The 21,056-nt window shown below is 38.0% G+C and overlaps 3 protein-coding genes and 1 pseudogene across 4 annotated transcripts; 2 read left to right on the plus strand and 2 right to left on the minus strand.

Moving 5' to 3' along the window:
- Positions 1-4,922: 4,922 nt before the first annotated feature.
- LOC103966840 lies at positions 4,923-6,655 on the minus strand (annotated as a pseudogene).
- A 3,466-nt stretch (positions 6,656-10,121) lies between these two features.
- On the plus strand, positions 10,122-12,104 carry LOC103947775. Its single transcript, XM_009358727.3, has 2 exons — positions 10,122-10,909; positions 11,069-12,104. The coding sequence occupies exons 1-2, from the start codon at positions 10,593-10,595 to the stop codon at positions 11,925-11,927; spliced, it is 1,176 nt and encodes a 391-aa protein (XP_009357002.2). The 5' UTR covers positions 10,122-10,592; the 3' UTR covers positions 11,928-12,104.
- Positions 12,105-12,258: 154 nt separating this feature from the next.
- Positions 12,259-12,778, minus strand: LOC125474224 (protein translation factor SUI1 homolog). Its single transcript, XM_048577658.1, has 3 exons — positions 12,719-12,778; positions 12,455-12,566; positions 12,259-12,353 (listed from the first exon to the last, which is right to left on the minus strand). The coding sequence occupies exons 1-3, from the start codon at positions 12,776-12,778 to the stop codon at positions 12,259-12,261; spliced, it is 267 nt and encodes an 88-aa protein (XP_048433615.1).
- Positions 12,779-14,329: 1,551 nt separating this feature from the next.
- Positions 14,330-17,338, plus strand: LOC103966831 (protein FLX-like 2). Of its 2 annotated transcripts, none has more exons than XM_009380048.3 (5): positions 14,330-14,506; positions 14,723-15,315; positions 15,423-15,568; positions 15,677-15,774; positions 16,582-17,338. In XM_009380048.3, exons 2-5 carry the CDS (start codon positions 14,771-14,773, stop codon positions 17,086-17,088), a joined length of 1,296 nt encoding a protein of 431 aa, XP_009378323.2. In that variant the 5' UTR covers positions 14,330-14,506; positions 14,723-14,770; the 3' UTR covers positions 17,089-17,338. The 2 variants fall into 2 exon arrangements, with proteins under 2 accessions (XP_009378323.2, XP_009378324.2); XM_009380049.3 differs by having other exon boundaries at positions 16,585-17,338.
- The last annotated feature ends 3,718 nt before the right edge of the window (positions 17,339-21,056 follow it).

Below are 21,056 nucleotides of genomic sequence, written 5' to 3' on the forward strand. Positions count from 1 at the left end.
ACAATTAACCTTACATCAACGTGCTCCAAAATCGTTTCTCTCTTTTGGTGGGATTTGACATAGACCATATTAGATAAATATATTACAAAATATTACATGGTATTTTTTAATACTCCCCCTCAAGGAGAGTGAATATGATAAACTCCCAACTTGTCACGTAGTATCGCCAATTGATCTTTTCCCAAAGCTTTTGTAAATAAATCTGCTAATTGGACATGTGTAGGTACATGTGAGGGAATAATTATTCCTAGCTTGCAGTTTTTCTTGAACGATGTGACAATCAATTTCAATATACTTCGTTCACTCGTGAAAAATTGGATTAGCTACAATATATAGGGTAACTTGATTGTCACAAAATAATGATGTGGGAGCCTTTTGCGGAACTTTTAAATCTTGAAATATATAGCGTAACCAAGTTAACTCTAAATATGTGTTGGCCATAGCTCGATATTCGGCTTCTGCAGATGATCGAGAAACATTGTCTTGTTTCTTGGATTTCCATGAGATGAGAGAATTTCCAAGAAAAATACAATATCCTGTAATTGACCTTCTTGTGGTACGATCACAAAAAGCCTTTTAACTCAAGATTGTCAGAGACAGGGAATAACAAACCTTGGCTTTGAGTACCTTTGATGTACCTGAGAATTCGTAAAGCTGCATCCCAATGAGATTTGTGAGGTTCATGCATGAATTGACTAAATGTGCGAACTAAAAAGACTATGTCAGGTTTAGTGACAGTGAGATAAATCAATCGTCCGACTAGTCTTCTGTACTTGGTGGGATCATCTAACAATGCTTCGTCAATGAGAGTGAGTTTCAAATTTTGTTCCATTGGAAACTTGTCTGAGCGTGCTCCTGTAAGTCCAGAATCTTGCAAAATGTCTAGTGCATATTTTCTCTCATACATGAAAATGCCTTGCTTAGAACGAGAAAATTCAATGCCCAAAAAATATTTCAAATCACCAAGATCTTTAATGCGGAAGCGTGTGAGAAGAAATGTTTTGAGGCGTTTCATCTCTTGAAGATCATTTCCTGTAAGAAGTATGTCATCTACATGGATAAGAATTGCAGTAAATGAAGTCCCTTAAGCCTTGGTAAAAAGAGAATAATCAGCTTTTGACTGTTGATAACCTGCTTTCTGAATGGTGAGGGAAAAAGTCAAAAACCAGTTTCTAGAGGCCTGCATGAGTCCATATAGAGATTTGTTAAGCCGACATACAATATTCTCTCCCTGTTGGCGAAGACCTGGAGGTGGTTCCATGAAAACAACCTCGTGCAAATCACCATGGAGAAAAGAGTTATGAACATCCAGTTGGTGAATGAACCAATGACGGGCACTGGCAACAACAAGAAGACAACGAAGAGTGGTGAGTTTGGCAGTAGGAGAAAATGTTTCTTGATAATCAACGCCCTCAATTTGAGTGTATCCTTTTGCAACAAGACGAACCTTGTACCTCTCAATGGTGCCATCAGAGTTGTATTTAATTTTATAGACCCATTTGCAGCCAATGGGTTTATGTCATGTAGGTAAAGGAACCATGGTCCATGTATTGTTTTGCGGCAAAGCTGTTAATTCTGTATGAATGGCATGCCGCCAATTAAAATATATTACATGATATTTCTTAATATCCTCAGTCCCAGATTCTGCGACAGCAAACTTTATTTACCAAATATAGAGTAGTCATTGAACTGATTCAACCACGCACCTACCAACCCACACCAGCGAGGAAGACGACTGACTTAGCAGAATGGCGAGCTGTGTATACTCGAAAGAAAGAGAAGCTCAATCTCATGGAATTATATAAAGGTTGAAAATGGAAGTCGGAAGCGGAAGAGACAGAGGAAATGAGAGATATCAGACATAGTAGAGAAGCTCAATCAGAATTCAGAAATGGGAAGAAGGGAGGAACTTAGAAGGTTTTAGCATTATGGTAATTTAGTCTTTGGAACATAAAATTTGGTTAGTTTTATAAGAATTAGAAAAAGTAGGTCATATTTCAATACGTGTTCTCTGAAATGGCTATATTTCGAAATTTCTCATCTAAAATTTGCACAACCAATTACATCTCGACACGTGTCACTCGAAATTCTATCCGAAAATTATTGAGATTACATCTTGACAAGAAATCTAGAGAGTTACTAACGTTAGCGACACATGTCACTCGAAATCCTATCCAAAAAATTATTTAGATTATAGAACGATAAGAAATCTGGAGACTTATTCATTTGGCGATAAGTGGTACTCAAAATATGTCTGAAAACCTTATTTTAATATGATAGTTTAATTTAAATAACCATATTAATTCAATAAAAATAATAAATTATGTTTGGACTATGGTCCCTTGGCCATCTCAGTTGGAGATGATATAAAATATAGTTTGACATTGTTCATTAAAAAATAATTTCTTGAAAGATTAAAGGACTAAAAGGAATCTTCTGACCCTCCTTTAGTTAGAAATGGCCTTACTATGCCAGTCTAAATCAAAAAGTAACCACATGCCCAACCTGTACTGTGAGAAAGCTGTTTGTGTTGTGCTGAACCACAAGCCTGCACAACTACGATTACTTTGGAGGTTGAATTTTCCTTATGGATCATGAAAATCGTATGCCACAGCAGCACGGGAAGTCACTGTTGTGGTCCAAACTAAACGTGCACCATCATGTTGAAAAATTAAAACATACGACAATGCATGACTCACTAAGAAAAGCATCACAGTAGAATCCCAGGAATAGTTAACGGGACATCAAATTATTGTTAATCATATTGAAACCGTTCTCAGGTTGGCGAGACTTCAAATCGAAGGGCGGATACACAAAAATATGCATTGAGAATATGGCCTTTTAAACTAAAATCACAAGAACAGGTTCCAATCAAAGCACGGTAGTGTTGAGTTTCAGACACTGCAGATCGAATTTGGGATTTAAATACTTTTGACATTCGGACACATTCCCAACAAAAATACACAAAAATGAGACCGGCAATACCCATCATTCGTTTAAAGAAAACAAAACACTACATCCTATTGGCCATAGTACGATATTAAAGCATGAATGTTTATTAGGTATGAATCATTTCAAACTATATTTTACATTAGGGTCCTTAGAGATATGTCAATTAAAATATGTCATACATTAGTGCATGAATGCTTTAAAAGGTTCAATTATAAGAAATTCTACTTATAATTTGTACTATAAATGAGCAACACAACGATAGATATCCGAACCATTTTAGGAGCTTAGTTTGGAGTGCTTCTATATAAAGGCACTAGCCTATGCTTATTGTAATCATCCAAGTAGGCAAGCAAGAGAGAAGTAAGAAGAGAAGCAAAGTAACCAAGTAGCTAGCAAGAATCAAGAAGTGAGTTTCACTCTTAGTATGAGGGTGAGAATCAAATAAGAATGTGAGTGTTCTAGAGTTTGTCTCTAGACAGTGAGAGAGTGTCGTAACTTCTAAAATTGTGTATTTGAGAGTTTGTTTTTTGTAATTTTTGTAAGTGTAATACAAATAATTTGTTACTTGTTCTCGCTCTCCAACACTTATAGTATTTTTATCAACAATTGGTATCAGAGTGGTATAATCAGAGACTGGCTCTAGTGAAGTTTTTGAGAATCGTGAGAAGTTTAGTACTTCGCAAGATTGTTGACTAATCTTTTTCGGCTTATCGAAGTTTTGCCGGCATGATGGGTGACCTTCAAGTTGTTAAAGGAATCAAGAAGCTTAACAACAAAAATTACAACACATGGGCGACATGCATGGAGTCTTACCTACAAGGCCAAGATCTTCAGGAGGTTGTCGGCGGCAATGAAGTTACGAAGCCGCAAGAAGGCACCAATGAGTCACAACACTCTTTGGAAGTGGAAGATCAAAGCAGGAAAGGCCATGTTTGTGTATTCCTTTTTGTTGTCTCTATTTTTTTAGGAGTAAAGTTTATAACCCCCTGACTAGGTATAATTTTTTTCATTATCAATAAAATTTCCCTCATACTGTCGAGGTTTCTAAAAATAAAAAATACAAAAGTTGGAGCACCTACGAAAAGCTTCAACACCGAAAGAAGCATAGGACACCTTTGCCACACTCTTTTAAAAAAGAAACGATACGAGACTACAACTTCTCGAGAACAAGCTGTTATCGGTGGCCCAAAAGGACATCACGATTGCTTAATATTTCCACAAGGTAAAGTCTATATGCCGTGAAATTTCTAAGTTAGATCCTACTGCAACCATTTTTAAATCCAGGATAAAAAGAATATTTTTCAATGGGTTGAGACCGAATACCAAGGCTTTGTTGCCACTATGCAAGGATGGCCAATCCATTTATCACTTTTTGAGTTTGAAAATTTGTTTGTTGATCAAGAAACTTTGACTAAGCAAGTGGAGGGGTCTTGTCAAAAGGTAAGGAGGAAGCACTATACACTAATAAAAGTAAAAGCAGCTTCAAGAAGCATGTTGTTAGTGGACCTAAAAGAAATATGATGAGGCGAAAGGTCATCAAGGAGGAGGAAGTTCTTAGGTAGGTGGAGTTCCAAAATATCATGGCAACCGTGGTCAGTACCAAAATAATAAAAGGCTTGAGGGCAAGTACTACAACTGTGGAAAGAAGGGTCACATGGTGAAATATTTTTAATTTCAAATATTGATACTCAAAAAAATTCAATTGATAGTATGTTCCTTTTGTGTTCTGTTTTTATTTTGTGATTCTTTGTTTTTTGGTTGATCTTTCTTAAACTCGACATTCAAAGCAAGAACAAGGTCTGATCATGTATGCTAATAATTCAATGATTTTTCTCCAGCACTAGTGTTTCTTCAGAGTGTTTTTTTATTTTTATTTTTGACAAATAAAATCAACAACCATTTTTATTTATCTGCAAATCACAGTACATACAAAATAAACCGAGAAATAAAGAAGAAGAAGAAACTTGTGTTGAAACAAACTTTAGTAGCATGCAATTACATGCGGCTTAACTTTTCTTCAAAACCTTCAGCAAATAGAGAAGCAAAAGCTTCCATGTAACGTTTTTCCAAAACCAACCCAACCTCAACTCCACCATCACCGTTCTTGCTCTTTTGAAAAGATATCGCCCTTGTCCCATCTATCGAACCACCTCTTGCTTCGTTGGTCTCCCCCATCCGAAATCCGTTGCATCATAGAACTCAAACGGGGGTGAATGGGCAGTGGTAATTATTCAATCAGTATAAGGCTGCTGTACTACATTGAAGATTCTTGAGACCCAAGTCTCTGCCCCCACCAAAAAGGTCTTATCCAAACTTTTTATCACTTCACTAATTGCATTCAAGGACACTAACAGTCCATCTTCTCCCAATAGGCGTTTTGTTTCAACAACAGCTCGATGTCTTGCGAGGCAATTCTCGAAGTTGGCAGTAACGGAGGGTCTAATCATGAATAATACTTTCTCTGTCTTGATCTCCTCAGCCCTGACTAAGCAAACCAATGTATAGGCGCATGTTAACAAATATGTCGACAAATGCAGTAGTTTTGAATGATCAGCTTGTTCCTTCTTCTTTGCCATTATGGTCCTCATCACTAACCGCCTTAACATTTCGATTTTCGTGCATGTGAATTCGAAGGTGCCTCGAATTCAGTCTCTTGGACCTCTAGCCTCCAAAAACATTAAGCTTCTATTGTTTGGACCACCCAATCTTACCCACTCATTTAAGTAGATTGCTTGGAGCCCAAAAAGGTCCGTTATGACCTTTTTGTTGTGACTTGGCATAGGTGGCAGTCCTCCTCCTTCTCCATGTTTGCAAAAGTGACCCCAAAATTTGAAAAACGAGATGGCAGATAAACCATCACAGGCGGCATGGTGTATGGCTGATCCAATCGAAAAGTTGTCTTTGGGAAAGACGGTTATTTGCAATGCCAACACAGTAGCTTTGTCATGAGATACTACCAATTAGGTCATAAGAGGATGGTATTCTTTGGCTTTAATGTCAAAGTCGTTACTCGAAATTAGACGGTGGAAATCAACATTGGACTCGGCGATTATGAACGAAACTGCGTCGCCTTTGATATAACTGAGAAAGGGTTTGGGGGAGTCTAGAAGCCAGATGAGGTTTCCCGTTAGAGGTACAAAGTGTTGGAGGGTGGCAGATAGCGAGGTTTTGAGTTTCGGAAGTACAGAATCGAAGAAGTGTGATGTGTCGAATGAAGGCATGTTGTAGAAGAAAAGATGTTGCGGGGGTGGGAACTTTAGCCAGCAGAGGTTAAAGAATGTTAGAGGAAGAGACAGATCCTCCGGGGGGCGGAGTTCGGCGGCTACTCTACGAACCTCAACAACTTTGATTGAGCCTGGTTTTGCCATCGGAGATGGAAAAGAAAGCTAGACCCCAAAAATCGGGAGTTGAACCGAAATTTTATACACAGTTAGGTGCAATTTCAAATCCACCACGCAGCTCCTGAAAAGAGATGAGGAGGAAGAGAGAGAGAGAGAGAGAGGCATGAAGAGAAAGTAACAGCCTATTGACTAACTTATTTCTCATACTAAATTACAAGTTATATTTATAGAGAACGCTTAAGAAACACTACCTCGAAACTAGGCTCAATTCCTAAACTAACAAGCAAAACCCAAATACTAAAATAAACATAAGTACTACTATTTTCCAATACTTGGAACCAAAAACCAAAACTAAAACACGAACAAAATTAGACCGCACTGAACAATTTGGTTTTACCATTTTGAAACAGTTTTAGTTTGAAACTGAACTGCATTTTGAAAAAAGGTTTAATTTCAGTTTTGAACATATGAAACCGCACCGAAATTGGACCTCACCGCAAAACTTAAAAGGGTTTTTTCTTTGGTTTTTATATTTGTGGAGCTTTTAATTTGGTCATTGGGGTTTTTTCTGGATTTGATCTGGTTGTTCCAGGCTTGCAGCTCCGACCCTCGAATTAGTATGGCTTGCTGTTTTCTTTTTTGAGTACTTATATGTAAGTGGTACCATATTGTAAGCAATTCAATGCAACTCATTAGTCAGAATCAACTAGCTACTAGGATTACAATACATTTAATTCATGCCGAGTATAATACCGCACATAACAGAAATTTATCACAAGAACACCTACTTGTATTCAACGCCATGGATGAGATGCAAGTCAGTCTTTTACTCCCACTACTCAATAGCTCCCTTACTGTATGAATAGGTCTCAGTAATACTTAGGGTTTTTTCACGTATGGGAGCAGGGACTATAACTTCATATATATACTGCTAGGGTTACACAACCAGCCTATTAACAGTTGTATATCCTTATCATCTTAATAATGAATGAGTCCTATCATGATTCAATATCTTTGCATTATCCTTATAAGGATTTCTTTAAGTTAGCTGCATGGAGTTAAGACTCCGTAGTCCTCACGAAGTAAACATTAACTATACCACTTGTATTACAAATAACTCGAGAATCAAGTTAACTATCATTCAAGTAATATCAACCAACACTCATTTGTCATTCACTAGAACTTTACACATGTCCATCGGCCTTAGGCAAGAAAACTCTTTAAAGTCATGTAATTAATGTTGCTTTTGCAGTTTTGGTTTAGAACTTTTCCAAATTATGAATCCCTTTGAGATTGCAGTGAAGCCGCTAAATCACGACATATCTGGTTTAAACTGGTGTACAGTTTGGAATATTATTTGGATTTCAGTGGCAATTTGAATCCCTTTGGATTGGATTGTATTAATGGCATAAAACATTTAGTTTGCAAATTTTGAAACCAAAACTAAATCATTTAAAACCTAATCAAAGCAAATCAAAATGGTTTCGGTTTTATGTAAAACCGCACCGAACCAATCCAAACCGTACCCACCCCAACAAGTGCGGCTTACTAACACGAGTCTCACATCCGTTGTACAAACATACAAATGATGATATAAAATATATAATAAGAGTATATTTTCATTTTTTGAAATATTATGCTAAAAGGGTAATGTTAAGGGAGACCAAATTTTAAAACCAAATTTTGTAAACCAGATGATGTGGTTGTTGATAATTAAATTATTATTAAATGTTAATTAACGTGTTTATTTCTTATTGATACTGTGCCACAACATTTGATTTAAAAATTTTACCTCCCTAGCACTATACTATGCTTAGATACTCTCTATTCTATTTCCTATCGTTACGAGTTCACTGCTAATGGCTCGGTGTCTAAATCAGGTCGGGCCTCTTAGTCCACCGCCAATGACAAAGACGACGTTCTCGGATTCCGATTCGGTGCCTCCTCATTCGCCGTCTTCTTCGTCTAGCAATGGTTTCAACAACGTCGCAAAGCCTTGTCCAACCATTTTTGTGATTGGGCCTCCGTCTACTCGGTAATGGGTGGCTGCTTCGTTCTCTTGGGTAATTGACTTATTAATCATTTTTTTAGTTAGGATTAGAGCTTTGGATTGATAGGAAATGGTATTTCTTAACTGCTTTTTGTTAATTTTTGAAGCTCTGGTTGTATTTGGAGAGACCAATTTGCTTTATTTTATCTTTAGTTAAAAAAAAAAAACGACTCCAGGCCAATAAGGTCCCGGCTCGGTGGAACAGCTTACTGTTCTTTGTTTCTAGGACTCGAACCGTAACCTTTCGATCACAAATAATCAACATTTCTATTGCGCTAAGGCTTATCCTATTTTTCTTTCGGTTAAGTTATGCTAGAATTTCTGTTAAATTGTGATGATTGCTGAAATATTAATTTGCTTGCCCAAATATTACCTCAAATTTTCAGAACATTTTCGAACCCCGATATATTTAGAGCTAACTTGTTAGTAGTGAATACCATGCCATATCCAATTTTTCAGTCAGGGTGTGTGGAAAATTTTGTAACGGTGCTTCTTCTAGTATATTTGGTTGCAGGGGTGAGAACTTCTGGTCTTTAGCAAAATTGGACTGCAACGAAAGCGGGAGGAAATAAACAAACCGAAAGCTCTTTTACTTTGTTCCTTGTACATTGCCAAATCTTTCCTTTAGTGTATAGCATATTAGTAGACATGGGTCATTCTCAGCGGCCAAAAAGAAGAGTGGCATATTTGTGTTGATTGATGGTGTGGGAGACGTGTCAATACCAAGGTTTGGATTTAAGACTCCTTTTCAGGCAGCCAAAGTACCCAATTTGGACGCCATTGCATCCGCTGGAGTTAACGGCCTGATGGACACTGTCGAAGTTGGTTAGGGTTGTGGAAGCGATACAGCTCACCTTTCTCTATTGGGTTATGACCCTAGGGTTTATTATCGTGGCCGAGGCGCGCGTTTGAGTCCATGGGTGCTGGTTTGGCAATGTCGCCTGATGATATTGCATTTAAGGTGAGGATTTTATTTGTTTCTTTGTGAAATGGTATCGATGTTATAATCGTTTTCACATCATGATCCTGGATGAGCAGTTTCAAAACTTTCAACATTTTCCTTCGGTTCTGTCATTTCTGGAAGACCAGGCTGTTCCCCATAATACTCATTGCTATTTTGTTGTTCTTTACTCTAATTTTGCAACCTTTGATGAAAAAACTGGAATAGTCATCAGTAGGAGGGCAGACAGACTTTGAGGAAGAACGGCCCATACTGTGTGCAGCACTTGATGGAATGAAGCTGCCATCTTTTCCCAAATATGAAGTCAGAGTCAGTTGCAAAAGTTCATTATAAATGCCGTTTGCTTCTTGTTTATGCGCTTCTATAAATGCACCTCCGTTATGCGAAAGTGGATTATGTGTCTAAATCATCGAAGACCTTAACGCTTTCTAATGCTTATCCTTGAAATTTTTATTATGCAGTAGATTCAGACTGACAAAGAATCGTTTGTTACAGGTATGCAACGGAACATAGACGCGGAGTGGTTGTAAAAGGACCGAGGCTAAGTGGGAATATATCAGGAACAAACCCATTGAAGGACAACCGTTTACTTTTGCAAGCTGAAGGTCTAGACGGCACTGACGAGGCAAGGCACACAGCTAAAGTTGTTAACGAGTTATCCAAGGAAACATCACGTATTCTCGTTGCTCAGCCACTGAATGCAAAACGGGCAGCTAAAGGGAAGAACATAGCTAATCTTGTCCTTAATTTTACGAGGTTGCGGTATTCGGATTGAGGTTTGTTGTCTCAAACCTTACTTGATTTATCCAAGGAAATATAACCTTGAGCCTAAGAGAGATGTTGGTCTTACAAGACCTCAACCCTTATAATCTTGTGGAAAATATGCATTTGGTCCTCACATGTCCTCATATGAAGACCTTAGGAGAGCATGACTCGACTAGTTGTACCCACCGTTTCATTTTAGGGTCAATATCAGCAATCCATCGATAAACCTAGAAACGAAATTGTGAAAATCATGACCCTTACAATAAGTTGGTCCCAAAGTTTTTCCTTTTTGACTCCTTTCATCTCTGCAAGTATCGAAAGCACCAAAATTTAAAGTGAGTTGTATGAAAAATATGTCACAAAAGAAAGTGGATTATAAAGTTTCTTTCTTTTACTTTAATTTTCTTTACTTAATATTATCAAATAATCTCTTACACACCTTCCACTTCTTTTCTTAGTTCATAAGAAAAAAAGTCGATTAAATTTGAAAACCTACGCTCGTAATTCACACCCATACACAAAGATGTATGTGACAAGACCTCTTTCCATGTACAGGAAATCGCCAAGCACCCTTTCCCTTCATCCACCCGATGCTCCACATTCAGGTTTCTTGGTGATTACAGATGAAGATGCAGAAGCGCACGACGCGTCTTGCTGGGGCCTATGCAAGCGCAGAAAGGTATCGAAACTGCCGTTCCCACAGGACAAGATACTGACCATAGTTTACACGTCGGAGTTCCAAGAGGCGACGAAGACCAAGGTCTGGTTCATCCCGGTTCTTGATCAGCCTCTATCGTCTCGTTGCTACTATGTCATCAAAGCAAGTGGCAGGCACAAAGGGTATGCTTAGGTTTCACAATTATAATTGGTTTTCCTTTTTATTTGAGTGATATACTGCGTGGGGATTCGAACTTCGGATCAGAGAGAGAGCACGCTGCTCTAGCGTAGAAAATATTTGTTTGTTAAGTGGAAGATAAATTATTTTGTATGATCTTGCAGGAAAGCTTACAGATGTGCTAGAGAGAGGGACATCGTGAAGTGCTGCTTTAACGACTTCTTGGGAGACAAGAAACCAAGGGTTTTAAATTTTAGAGACATATACCAACAAGTTAAGATTCATCGCTTCGAAGGTGGTGGGTTTTTCGCAAGGGCTGTAGCTCCCGACGGCGTTCCCCCAAAATTCCTCAATAAAAAAGGATGGAAAGTTCGCAGCTCGAGTATGTATCGTTCACAACTAGGTGAAGCTTTAGGCCTTGACGCCTCGCTCCGTTCACGTCTTCCGGACTTCAATTTTACCGTCTTTCAAAAGCGCTCGCGTACTAGCACTGTGGGGAGCTGGTACTGTCCATTTGTGTTTGTAAGAGAGAGAGCAACCATAAGACAGCAGATGAAGAAGTCGAAGTACTACAGGGTGACTTTTGAGCAATGGTGGGAAGAGATATACTCTTGTGGGAACGTTAACCGTGAAGGGAACGTTGTGAACGTGAGCGTAGATGTGCAAAGGGAAGTGGCTATGGTATCTGCCATGCAAGCCGTGAAGGATGATAGGAACGGACGAACAGGGTTCACCTGGTACAAAGCCCATAACCCATACAGCAAGAAAGTGGTGAGTGTAGGTTTGAGCTCGGCAATTGTTCAGAATATGAGATGGGTTTTGGAGGCAGGAGGGTGGGTAAGTGGGGGTGATGAAATGGATGTGAGAGTAGAGAAGGCAGAAGAGATTACAAGTGCAACTCGGTGGAGGAAGTTTGGGTGTTACGTGTTGGTGGAGAGCTTCTCTTTGAAGAGAATGGATGGAAGCTTTGTATGGAGATCCGATTTTAGGCACACCGATAAGATTCGATGTAAATGGGAATAAGGTTTCCATTAAGATTCTCCGTCAATGAACAAAAAAACGATGGATCCTCATATGTTTTCTCTTTACTGTTCCTCTGTAGCAACGGTGTATCCTCGCATGTATTCGCTTTACGGTTCATATGAAGGATGTAAATTTCCAATGCTATGAAGTACGAAGTTATGAAATTTTCAAAATCAAGAATATAATTTGTCATACATTCCATAACCACGACGAATTACACAAGTTTTAGAAAATTATATAACAAACTGAAAACACAGTGCGCATATCAAACTCAGACGAAATAACATTCAAGTAGGTAGATGGAACTGTGGAGAGACTTGGACGCAGCAGCTTAGAAACCATGAATCTTGATATGCTCCTGCACAATGCCAGCCTGTAGTACTTGAAGCGACCAACCAAGCAGATCGATAATCTTATCATTCTGACCTATATAACGTTTGACATCAATGTTATGTTGAGGAGTGACTACCTGAACTAGGAAGGTAGATACATTCTTTCGTTTATCACGGTTGTCAGGCTTTTTCTACCGTTTCTTTGCTGTATACGAATGTGTACATACTCTTCTGTCCCAGCACCTGAATCCTCAGAATTTGCCTCAGCAAAAGGATCTAAAATAGGTATAGTGCATAAATCAGACACCTGATGAACTCACCAAACCAAACATTTAGTTTCTCAAAATACCAACTTAGGTCAGTTTGGTTCGGTTTCTTTGGCGGATCATGCTAGTCGGGCTGCTGAAAAGCCCTTGTTGACTAAGGCATTGATTTGGATAAAAACCAATGCATCCACGCCAGCGTTTCAATCACCATTTCACGGTGCAAAAACCAGAGAACTGAACCGGTGTCCGACATGTTCACAAAAATGATAACAAAACCAAACCATTTAGTGTCACAAAACAACTTCGTGTCAGTTTGGCTTGGTTTTTTAAGGTGGATGGGATACGTTGGGATACTTATACAACGAAAACGTAAACATACAGAAAGGCAAAAGGGCGTAGGCAGTAGGAATTTGTACGTCGAGCTCAAACATGAACCTTGGCTATTCACTAGGAAGGCCTTGCAACCAGAATTCTTATACCTGGATCACACAGAAGGCAAATATCAAATTATCATCCCTCACAAAAATACCTCAAACTTTTCTTAGTATATGTATCCGGATCTGATTAAACTAGACGGAAACTAAAACTTCAAAAGTCTTCCAGTATTGTTTTCAATAAAGTAGCAGACTTGATCAACCTTGAAAAGTATATTTTAAATTACTCTAACTTATGAAAACGGAAATTCCATGTTTAAGTGCAAAGGGCGAGATAGCACGCAATTTGGTATTGTTTTTTCACCAAAAGCTGCTTAAACAGTAAAAAAAAAATGTGATGAAAATTAAATATCCTGCTTATTTTAAAGCAATAGCCTTCAGAAGCAGTTTTTAAAAGCAGCTTGTAGGTTGCTTTTTAAGCCTACTTTAATAAAAAACGGAGTTGAGCAGAGTTGAGTCATTAATGAATATTTTTAATTCCTATAATACGCTCATTATTATTATTATTATTATAAACGATATTATCTACCTAAGGGAAGCGGGGTTGTTTTAGCCTCACAATAAGGTAACAATAATATGGTCCAAATTTGGTTTTGACGAGAATCAAACCTAAGACCTCTCACCTACAAGTGAAGAGGAATATAACTAGACCCTCATACTAAGTAATCATTATGGGCACATTTAATCCTTGGAGAATAAAATGACCACCACCACCTATCATTACAAACCCTAACTACCTCTTACACCACAACCACAGCCACCATCACCATTGTCGCCTCCCCTACCACCATTGTCATCTCTTCAGCCCAACCACCACACCTCTCTATTGGCACAACCACCGTTGTCGTCATCATCACCTACACTATCATGTTCACATCATTATACACAATTATATCACTTTTATATTAAATGTACCAAAAGCTTTCACCCCTTTTCATACTTACAACACTTTCAAAAATACAATTTATCAAACGCTCAACTACTTCATTTTGCAGCTGATTATTCTTAAAGCACATCATAAACAGTTTTTAGTAAAAACACAGCAATCCCAAACTGGCTCTTAGTCAATGACCTACTCCACATTTGGCCGAGAACTAAAGTTTTATATAGGGTGATGATATTTGCACACCTTTTTTTACCTCTCACTCATCTTTATTAATTTTTGTACATTGCCCTTCTTCTATTCATTCGATCTAACTGCCAAAAAGAAGTAAAAATGGATATGTGAATGACACCACGCTTTGTATATATTTGGAATCATTTGAAGCCCATTGGGCTATGGTCTTACAATTTTGAGATGAATAATTGGGCCCTTCAAATTAGGGCAGGCTTTTTATTTTGTTTTATTCTAATTTTTTGTTGGTCAAGTGTCCGGAAAAAAAATTGCAAAGGAGTTCATCTTCTCCTTTTCTTTCATTTCTTTCTGTCATTGCTTTCGTAAAACCAAACATCCCTCTCTACTCTCTCACTAGGGCAGAGCACCAGAGCACGAAAGGCACTTTAAATTTCGCCACAGAAGACCAGCTTTTCTGTCAACCATTGATCAAGTAAGTATCACTTTCCCACTGGTTTGCATTTTCTTTCCCCAGATTTTCTCGGAAACCAAACACTTTTAGGTCTGATTCACAAACTTAACTTTGGGCGTGACATTGAACTGATTCGAAATCAAAATCGAAAACGGAAAGAAACCCAATTTGCAACCCAAATTTATAATTTCAAAGCAATCTGTTTGTGATTCTCATTGTGTGGTTTTGATTGTGCAGAAAAAGTTTGTATATTGTTAGGGAAGTTAGGGTGAATTGGGGAAAAAAATGGGAAGCAAAGGTCGAATCCCGCCTTCTCACATGCGTCGGCCGCTTCCTGGACCCGACCCGTTTGGCCCGGGCATACGGCCGCCCCATGGCGCCTATCCTCCGTTTGATATGTTGCCTCCTCCACAAGTTATGGAGCAGAAGCTGGCTGCACAACATGTGGAGATGCAGAGGCTTGTGGTGGAGAATCAGAGGCTCGCTGCCACCCACGGAAGCCTGAGGCAAGAGCTGGCCGGTGCCCAACATGAGTTGCAGATATTACATGCCCAGATAGGAGCTATCAAGTCTGAGAGAGAACAGCAGATGAGGAGCCTTGTGGATAGTATAGCCAAGATGGAAGCTGACCTAAAGTCAGCCGAACCTGTTAAGGCGGAGCTACAGAAGGCTAGAGCCGAGGCCCAGAGCTTGGTTGTTTCAAGGCAAGAACTGATTGCCAAAGTGCAACAACTCGGACAGGATCTTCAGAGGGCTCATGCGGATGTGCAGCAGATTCCAGCTTTAGTTGCACAGCTTGATGGACTGAGGCAGGAATATCAGCTCTGCAGGTTCGTGCTTATGTTCTATTTTTTCATAACTTCAAACTATATTGCTTATTGTGTATTTTTAGTTATGAAAAACTGACCGTCATTTTCTGTTGGTTTGGATTGTGCAGGGATACATATGACTATGAAAAGAGATTATACAGCAACCACCTTGAATCACTTCAGTGCATGGAGAAGAACTATGTTACCATGGCTAGGGAGGTGGAAAAGCTCCGAGCAGAGTTGCTGAATAATTCTAATGTTGATCGGAGAACTGGTAAATCTACTTCCTTTTGTATTCAAGGTCATTTGGATACCCTTGTTTATTGTTTACCTTGATCTTTAAATACGTTGTGGATGGCTTATCTTTGGCAATGAAATGTAGGTGCCACATATTATGGAACCCCGGGAAATAATGAGAACGAGGCTACTGGGCAGCCTTTAGGACAAAATGGTTTTGAAGATAGCTATGGTGTTCAACAGGTATGCCATCTTCCACATCTTGACTTTTGTTAGGCTTTCATCTTATTTCTTTTCCTTTTCTCCTTCAAATTCTAGATTATGGTACCATGCCGGGTTGTCAAAGTCCTGGTTGTTTCAGCTGGGATTGGCTGATTGCAATAGTATATTGTGCTTTGGCGACATCATTGGCTTATTTGTCCACACAATTTAACTCAAGACTATTTTCTTGAATACTTATAAAAATAGTTTATCATTGTCAATAACCCTGAAGCCCTTCTAAAAATACTTCAAGGTTGGTTTTTCATTTTCTGAATCATTGGTGGATGCTAGAATTGTTACAGGGGTCATTGAAAATCTTTTATTTGTGCTTGCATTTTCCACTAAAGGTGTTCCTGGCCAGAGAGTAAATTAATGTTAAATGTATCTGTAGACTATAGGAAAAGAATATGTTGGTCGGTGACAATCATACTGTGTTTTACCACTCCCTTACTATTGGAACACTAAGACAACTTCAAATTAGTCGCAAAAACCAAATATAAAAATTCAGTTCTGTACATCCATTGCCTTAGCTATCTCAAAGCCAAACTGATAAGTTTTGGTTTGGAATCTTCAGTTGCACGTAACATGAGTAAAATTAGTAGATCATAAAAATGATCAAGAAGGTATGGCCTATAAGATGTTGTTGAGTATTGCTGCTGAGAAACTCTTGGAAGTTGTGCTGTCCTGCTAAAAATGTTTTGTTTTCAGTTGAAAAATAATTTCCTCACTGCCTCTAGAGCGATGATAGATAATGAAAACTTATGCACTGTTACACTGTATTCTGTATAGCAGGGACGTGTCACCTTCCCTCCTGCTATGGCTGCGGCTGTTGCTGGCGCTGGTGGTGTTGCTGGCGCTGGTGGTGCTGCCACCGCCAAGACCCCTCCATTAGTTGGAGCTCAATCTGGACCTCCTGGAAGGACTGTTTATGACGCACCAAGAGGGCCTGGTTATGATCCTTCGGGTGGACCTGCTCATGATGCACAGAGAGGACCTGCTTATGATCCACAAAGAGGACCTGCTTATGATCCACAGAGGGGACCTGCTTATGACGCACAGAGACCTGGATATGATATACAGAGATCAGGTTACGAAGTGCAAAGAGTGCCTGGTTATGATCCAACCCGGGGTGTCAACTATGATGCACAGTCTAGAGCTGCTGCTGGCGGTCCTCAAGGACATGTGCCCACAGGCAATGTGCCTTATGGTTCTGCAACACCACCTACTCGCGGGGGAACTGGGTATGAGGCACCACCACCTCGAGGGCCGGGAGGGGGAAACCCTGTTCGAAGATGAGCTCAAGTCATCGAACCAAAAGATTCTCGCAGAAATAGTGTAGTAGTTAGGATGTCCAAAATTTATCAAAATTTCCAATCATCTGCTACCTTGAATAATGTGTTTTTTTTTTTTTGGGCCATTCTGGTCTTCCGCTACTTTTTTCGATTGTATATGGTTGGGAAAAATATTCTGTTATTACTTGTGATACAGGCAACCGGACACGGTTTGTAATTGATGTTCAAATGAGAAAGAAATTGTTCGCAGTCCAGTCCTTCCAGTTTCCCCAATTAAATTGGACCGAGAACGAGGAGAATCTCGTGAGTCATCCTAGCCAAGCCAATCTTGTGACAACAAACGAGCCCTAGACTAGACGTTTTATATTACGAGAAATTTTTAGTTGTGATGAAAACACAAGTGGTACATCACGTGTTTTAATAAGAGTGGTGGGAAATTTTATTTTTTAAGTTACGAACTTTTTAGCACATATATCCGACCATTTGTATAGTAACATATGATGTATCATCCCGTGTACCGATCACACTAAAAAATCTCTCCTATATTACCATATAGATGGATAACTAAACAGAAAATCTAAAAGCAATTTATTTATGGTTTTTTATCCAACATGGTCGGTTCTTACTTTTATCCTGAAAAAAAAAATCGGTGGAAGTGATTCATGAGTTTGTCTAATTATTTTGGTTCTTCTCTAAAAAATATGTCAATATCTTCATTAAATTGTCACATGAACGACCATGGAACCCCTCTTAAGGGGTAGTTTTGTCAAACGAACCCCTCCACTTAACGAAGACATTAATAGAGTTTTCACAAAATGACCAAAATGATCTACGGTGGACAAACATAGAGACCACTTCTATCGATTTTTATTATCAGGAACCAAATTGAACGCCAATCTTATAAACCCTTTTAGCTAAAAACCTTTGTTATATATTCCCCTCATTTCTTTCTCACATGCCCATAGCCAGGGACCGATCTACTAGGGAACCAGGGTGGTCTCGAGCCACCTGAAGCTTGGCTAAATGGCTGTGAGAACCTCCTAGGACCACCCAAGTCTGGGCAATGGTGGAGAAGAGAGCTGCATCCATAGTTGCGTTGTGCAAAACTGGAGGAAGAAGAAAGCCTCTTTTTTTTTGTTTGTTTTTTTAATGACTTGACCAAAACGACGTCATTTTGAGTCAAGTCATTAAAAATTAGCACTCATCATCTTTTATTAAAAAGTCATACAATTTGAAATTTAATAAAAGCTCATGGCTTTTCATTAGTCTGCTTTCAATCAAATTCAACTTTATCAATTATAATATACCTAATTGCATGCCGCTCCTGTTCCTCACGTCACCCAATCCGGTAACGCCATCAATAGTAATTTCAGAATTTCTGTAAGTTTTATAGTTTAGTGTTAGTTCATACTTATTTATTGTTAATTTGTTAGGATTTTTTGTTTTGGGCTTTTTTTTGTTTTTTGGTTTTTTTTTTTAAGAATACTAATTAAAAACAAAATTATGAACAGTGAATACATGTATGTAAGAGTCCTTGATAATGGTTTTTGGCAAGGGTCTTTGATAAAAAGTCAAATAATCACACACTAACAAGTTTTAAACTAAGTTCAGCCTTATTCATTGTTAATTTCTTAGGATTTTTTTATATCTATTTTAGTGTTAGTTCATACATATTTATTGTTGATTCAGTTAGGATTTTCTGATATTACTTGAATTGTGTTACAGTGTTTTTTTTTTTTTTTTTTGGTCGAAGATTGTGTTATAGTGTTAGTTCATACATATTTTTTTAGTTTCATCAATTGATATAGATTTTATTATTAATTGATATGTGTAGAAATTAGAAGTATGGAACAATATTACAAGCGAAAATCATTATCGATTAATTTGGACAAAGATTATAAATGAAAATTTTAGTTTGTCATTTATTTTTCAATGTTATTTTGGTTTTTTTTTTTTTTGAAGTTTTTATACTAGGACCATCCTATGTTAAAATCCTAGATCCGCCACTACTCATAGCCCGTCCTTTATATATATTTATATATGTTCCAACTACAGAAATTTGGAAACCAAAAACACAAAATTTGATCAAACATTTTCCAGAGCGTGACGTTTCTTTCTATCGGTTCCTGTTTTATTTTATCACTTTGATGATCCATATTGATTTGTGGTCCTATGATTCATTCATTCATTCACCAATCAGAAAAAGAAAAAGAAAAACAAAACTTTTCGGAACCCTTTTTCTGTGTAATATGTGGACAACTTTAGCCCCATACGTAGTGGGAAAATAACGTGGAGTTGCTTTTCAGAAAATAATAATGTTCGGCGCCATTGAAACGTACAATGAATGCATAGATGTCCACCATCAAATTAAATTCTTCTGCAGACAAATTGCCACGCCAAGACGAGACGACTTCACTTTTGGTCTCTGGTCTTCTATCCTTCGTCTCATTCTATGAACTATATCTAAATGTCGTGTTCTTCTTAATCTTAATCACTTGTATTATTATTAGACTAGCAGGTTATATATGCAGAAAGAGGCATGTGGTTTAATATCTTAATGAATTTAGTGTTAAGTTTTCATCTATACGTCTTAGGTTCGAAACTCCTATTTATAATAGTTTTTGATCACTTCCTCCTCCCCTTGATAATAACATATGTGTAGAAAAGAGAATGAACAAATGATACCAAACTTTACCAAACACGAAAGCTTTTTATCATGTGGCTCCATGTTGGAGATGAAGTAAATAATAACATGGGATTTCTTCCACATTGCATTACATACATATAATCATATAGTGGGTTGTAGAAGAAGATGCACAAAATGCATGAGGATTAAAAAAGGTCATACAAAATGCATGGAAGGAAATTGCTCAATTTTAACTACCTTTCATACATTATCCCACAATTGAAATTTATAGTGGATACATTAAAAACCATGCTAATTTTCACATGAATTCTTACTTTTATTTTTTATTTTTTTTCCGTCTTTGTGCTTTAGTAAAATACCTAAGTCTAACCAAGTTAGCTAGTGTATTCTTGCTTCATCCATTATGCACTTTTTCAAAATGTTAATTCAGGTTCAACAATTGTTACTGAATCCATGAAATAAGAAAGGAAAGAAAAACTAAATTGCAATTTACCCACTAGAATTATAATTGGTCTACTAACATGATTTTACTATCTATAATCACTAAAAAAAAAAAAAAAAAAATCTCACAAGGTTCATCGAAGAGTGAAATATGGATGCATAATGCTTTAGTTGCTTGTGTATATAAAAAGGAAAAGAAAAAATGGTGGGATATTAATACTCTCTAAAGATTGTAATCTTGGAAGAATTCGCACCTCGTATTCTTGATATGCGTGGCAATGTTGTATATATGGTTGTGAGAGACTGTTTGTGTCTCTGTATGTGTGTGTGTGTGTGTGTGTGTGTGTGTGTGTGTGTGAGAGAGAGAGAGAGAGAGAGAGAGAGAGAGAGAGAGAGAGGACAAATTATCCAAAACAAGGAGAGAAGACCCCCAATGATCCTCTTTTATTCTATTACATGAGGAGGGTAAATTAACCAAAACAAGAGAGAACTAAAGCATATTAACTTTGGTTTTTCTATTACATACATACATACAATCAAAAAGCAAAAGTTTTGGACTTGGAAGAATCTGCGACCTTCAAAGTCTTTTCAATGAGCTTTCTGGCCTTCTTGCTCCTTATTTCAACTCTCATGCTCTCGCTCTTTTCAATCTTGTCGTAAGGTTTCTTACTCACCTTCAAAGACCTCAACTTGGACTTCAAGTTCACCACCAACCTATCCAGTCCTAACATCATCACGTCTCCACTGAACCTGCAGATTTCAAACCCAATCCAAGCTAGAACCCAGCAAAGGGAATCGAAATCCGAGACGGAGAAAGTAACATAACCTGTCTTGTGGTAAAGGAAAATCTTGAAAGGCTGAGACTTGAGAGTGAAAATTTAAAG

The sequence above is a fragment of a genome, unplaced genomic scaffold (assembly GCF_019419815.1).
Source record: "Pyrus x bretschneideri cultivar Hongxiangsu unplaced genomic scaffold, Pyrus_bretschneideri_v1 Contig12, whole genome shotgun sequence".
In the NCBI taxonomy this organism is placed as follows: domain Eukaryota; kingdom Viridiplantae; phylum Streptophyta; class Magnoliopsida; order Rosales; family Rosaceae; genus Pyrus; species Pyrus x bretschneideri.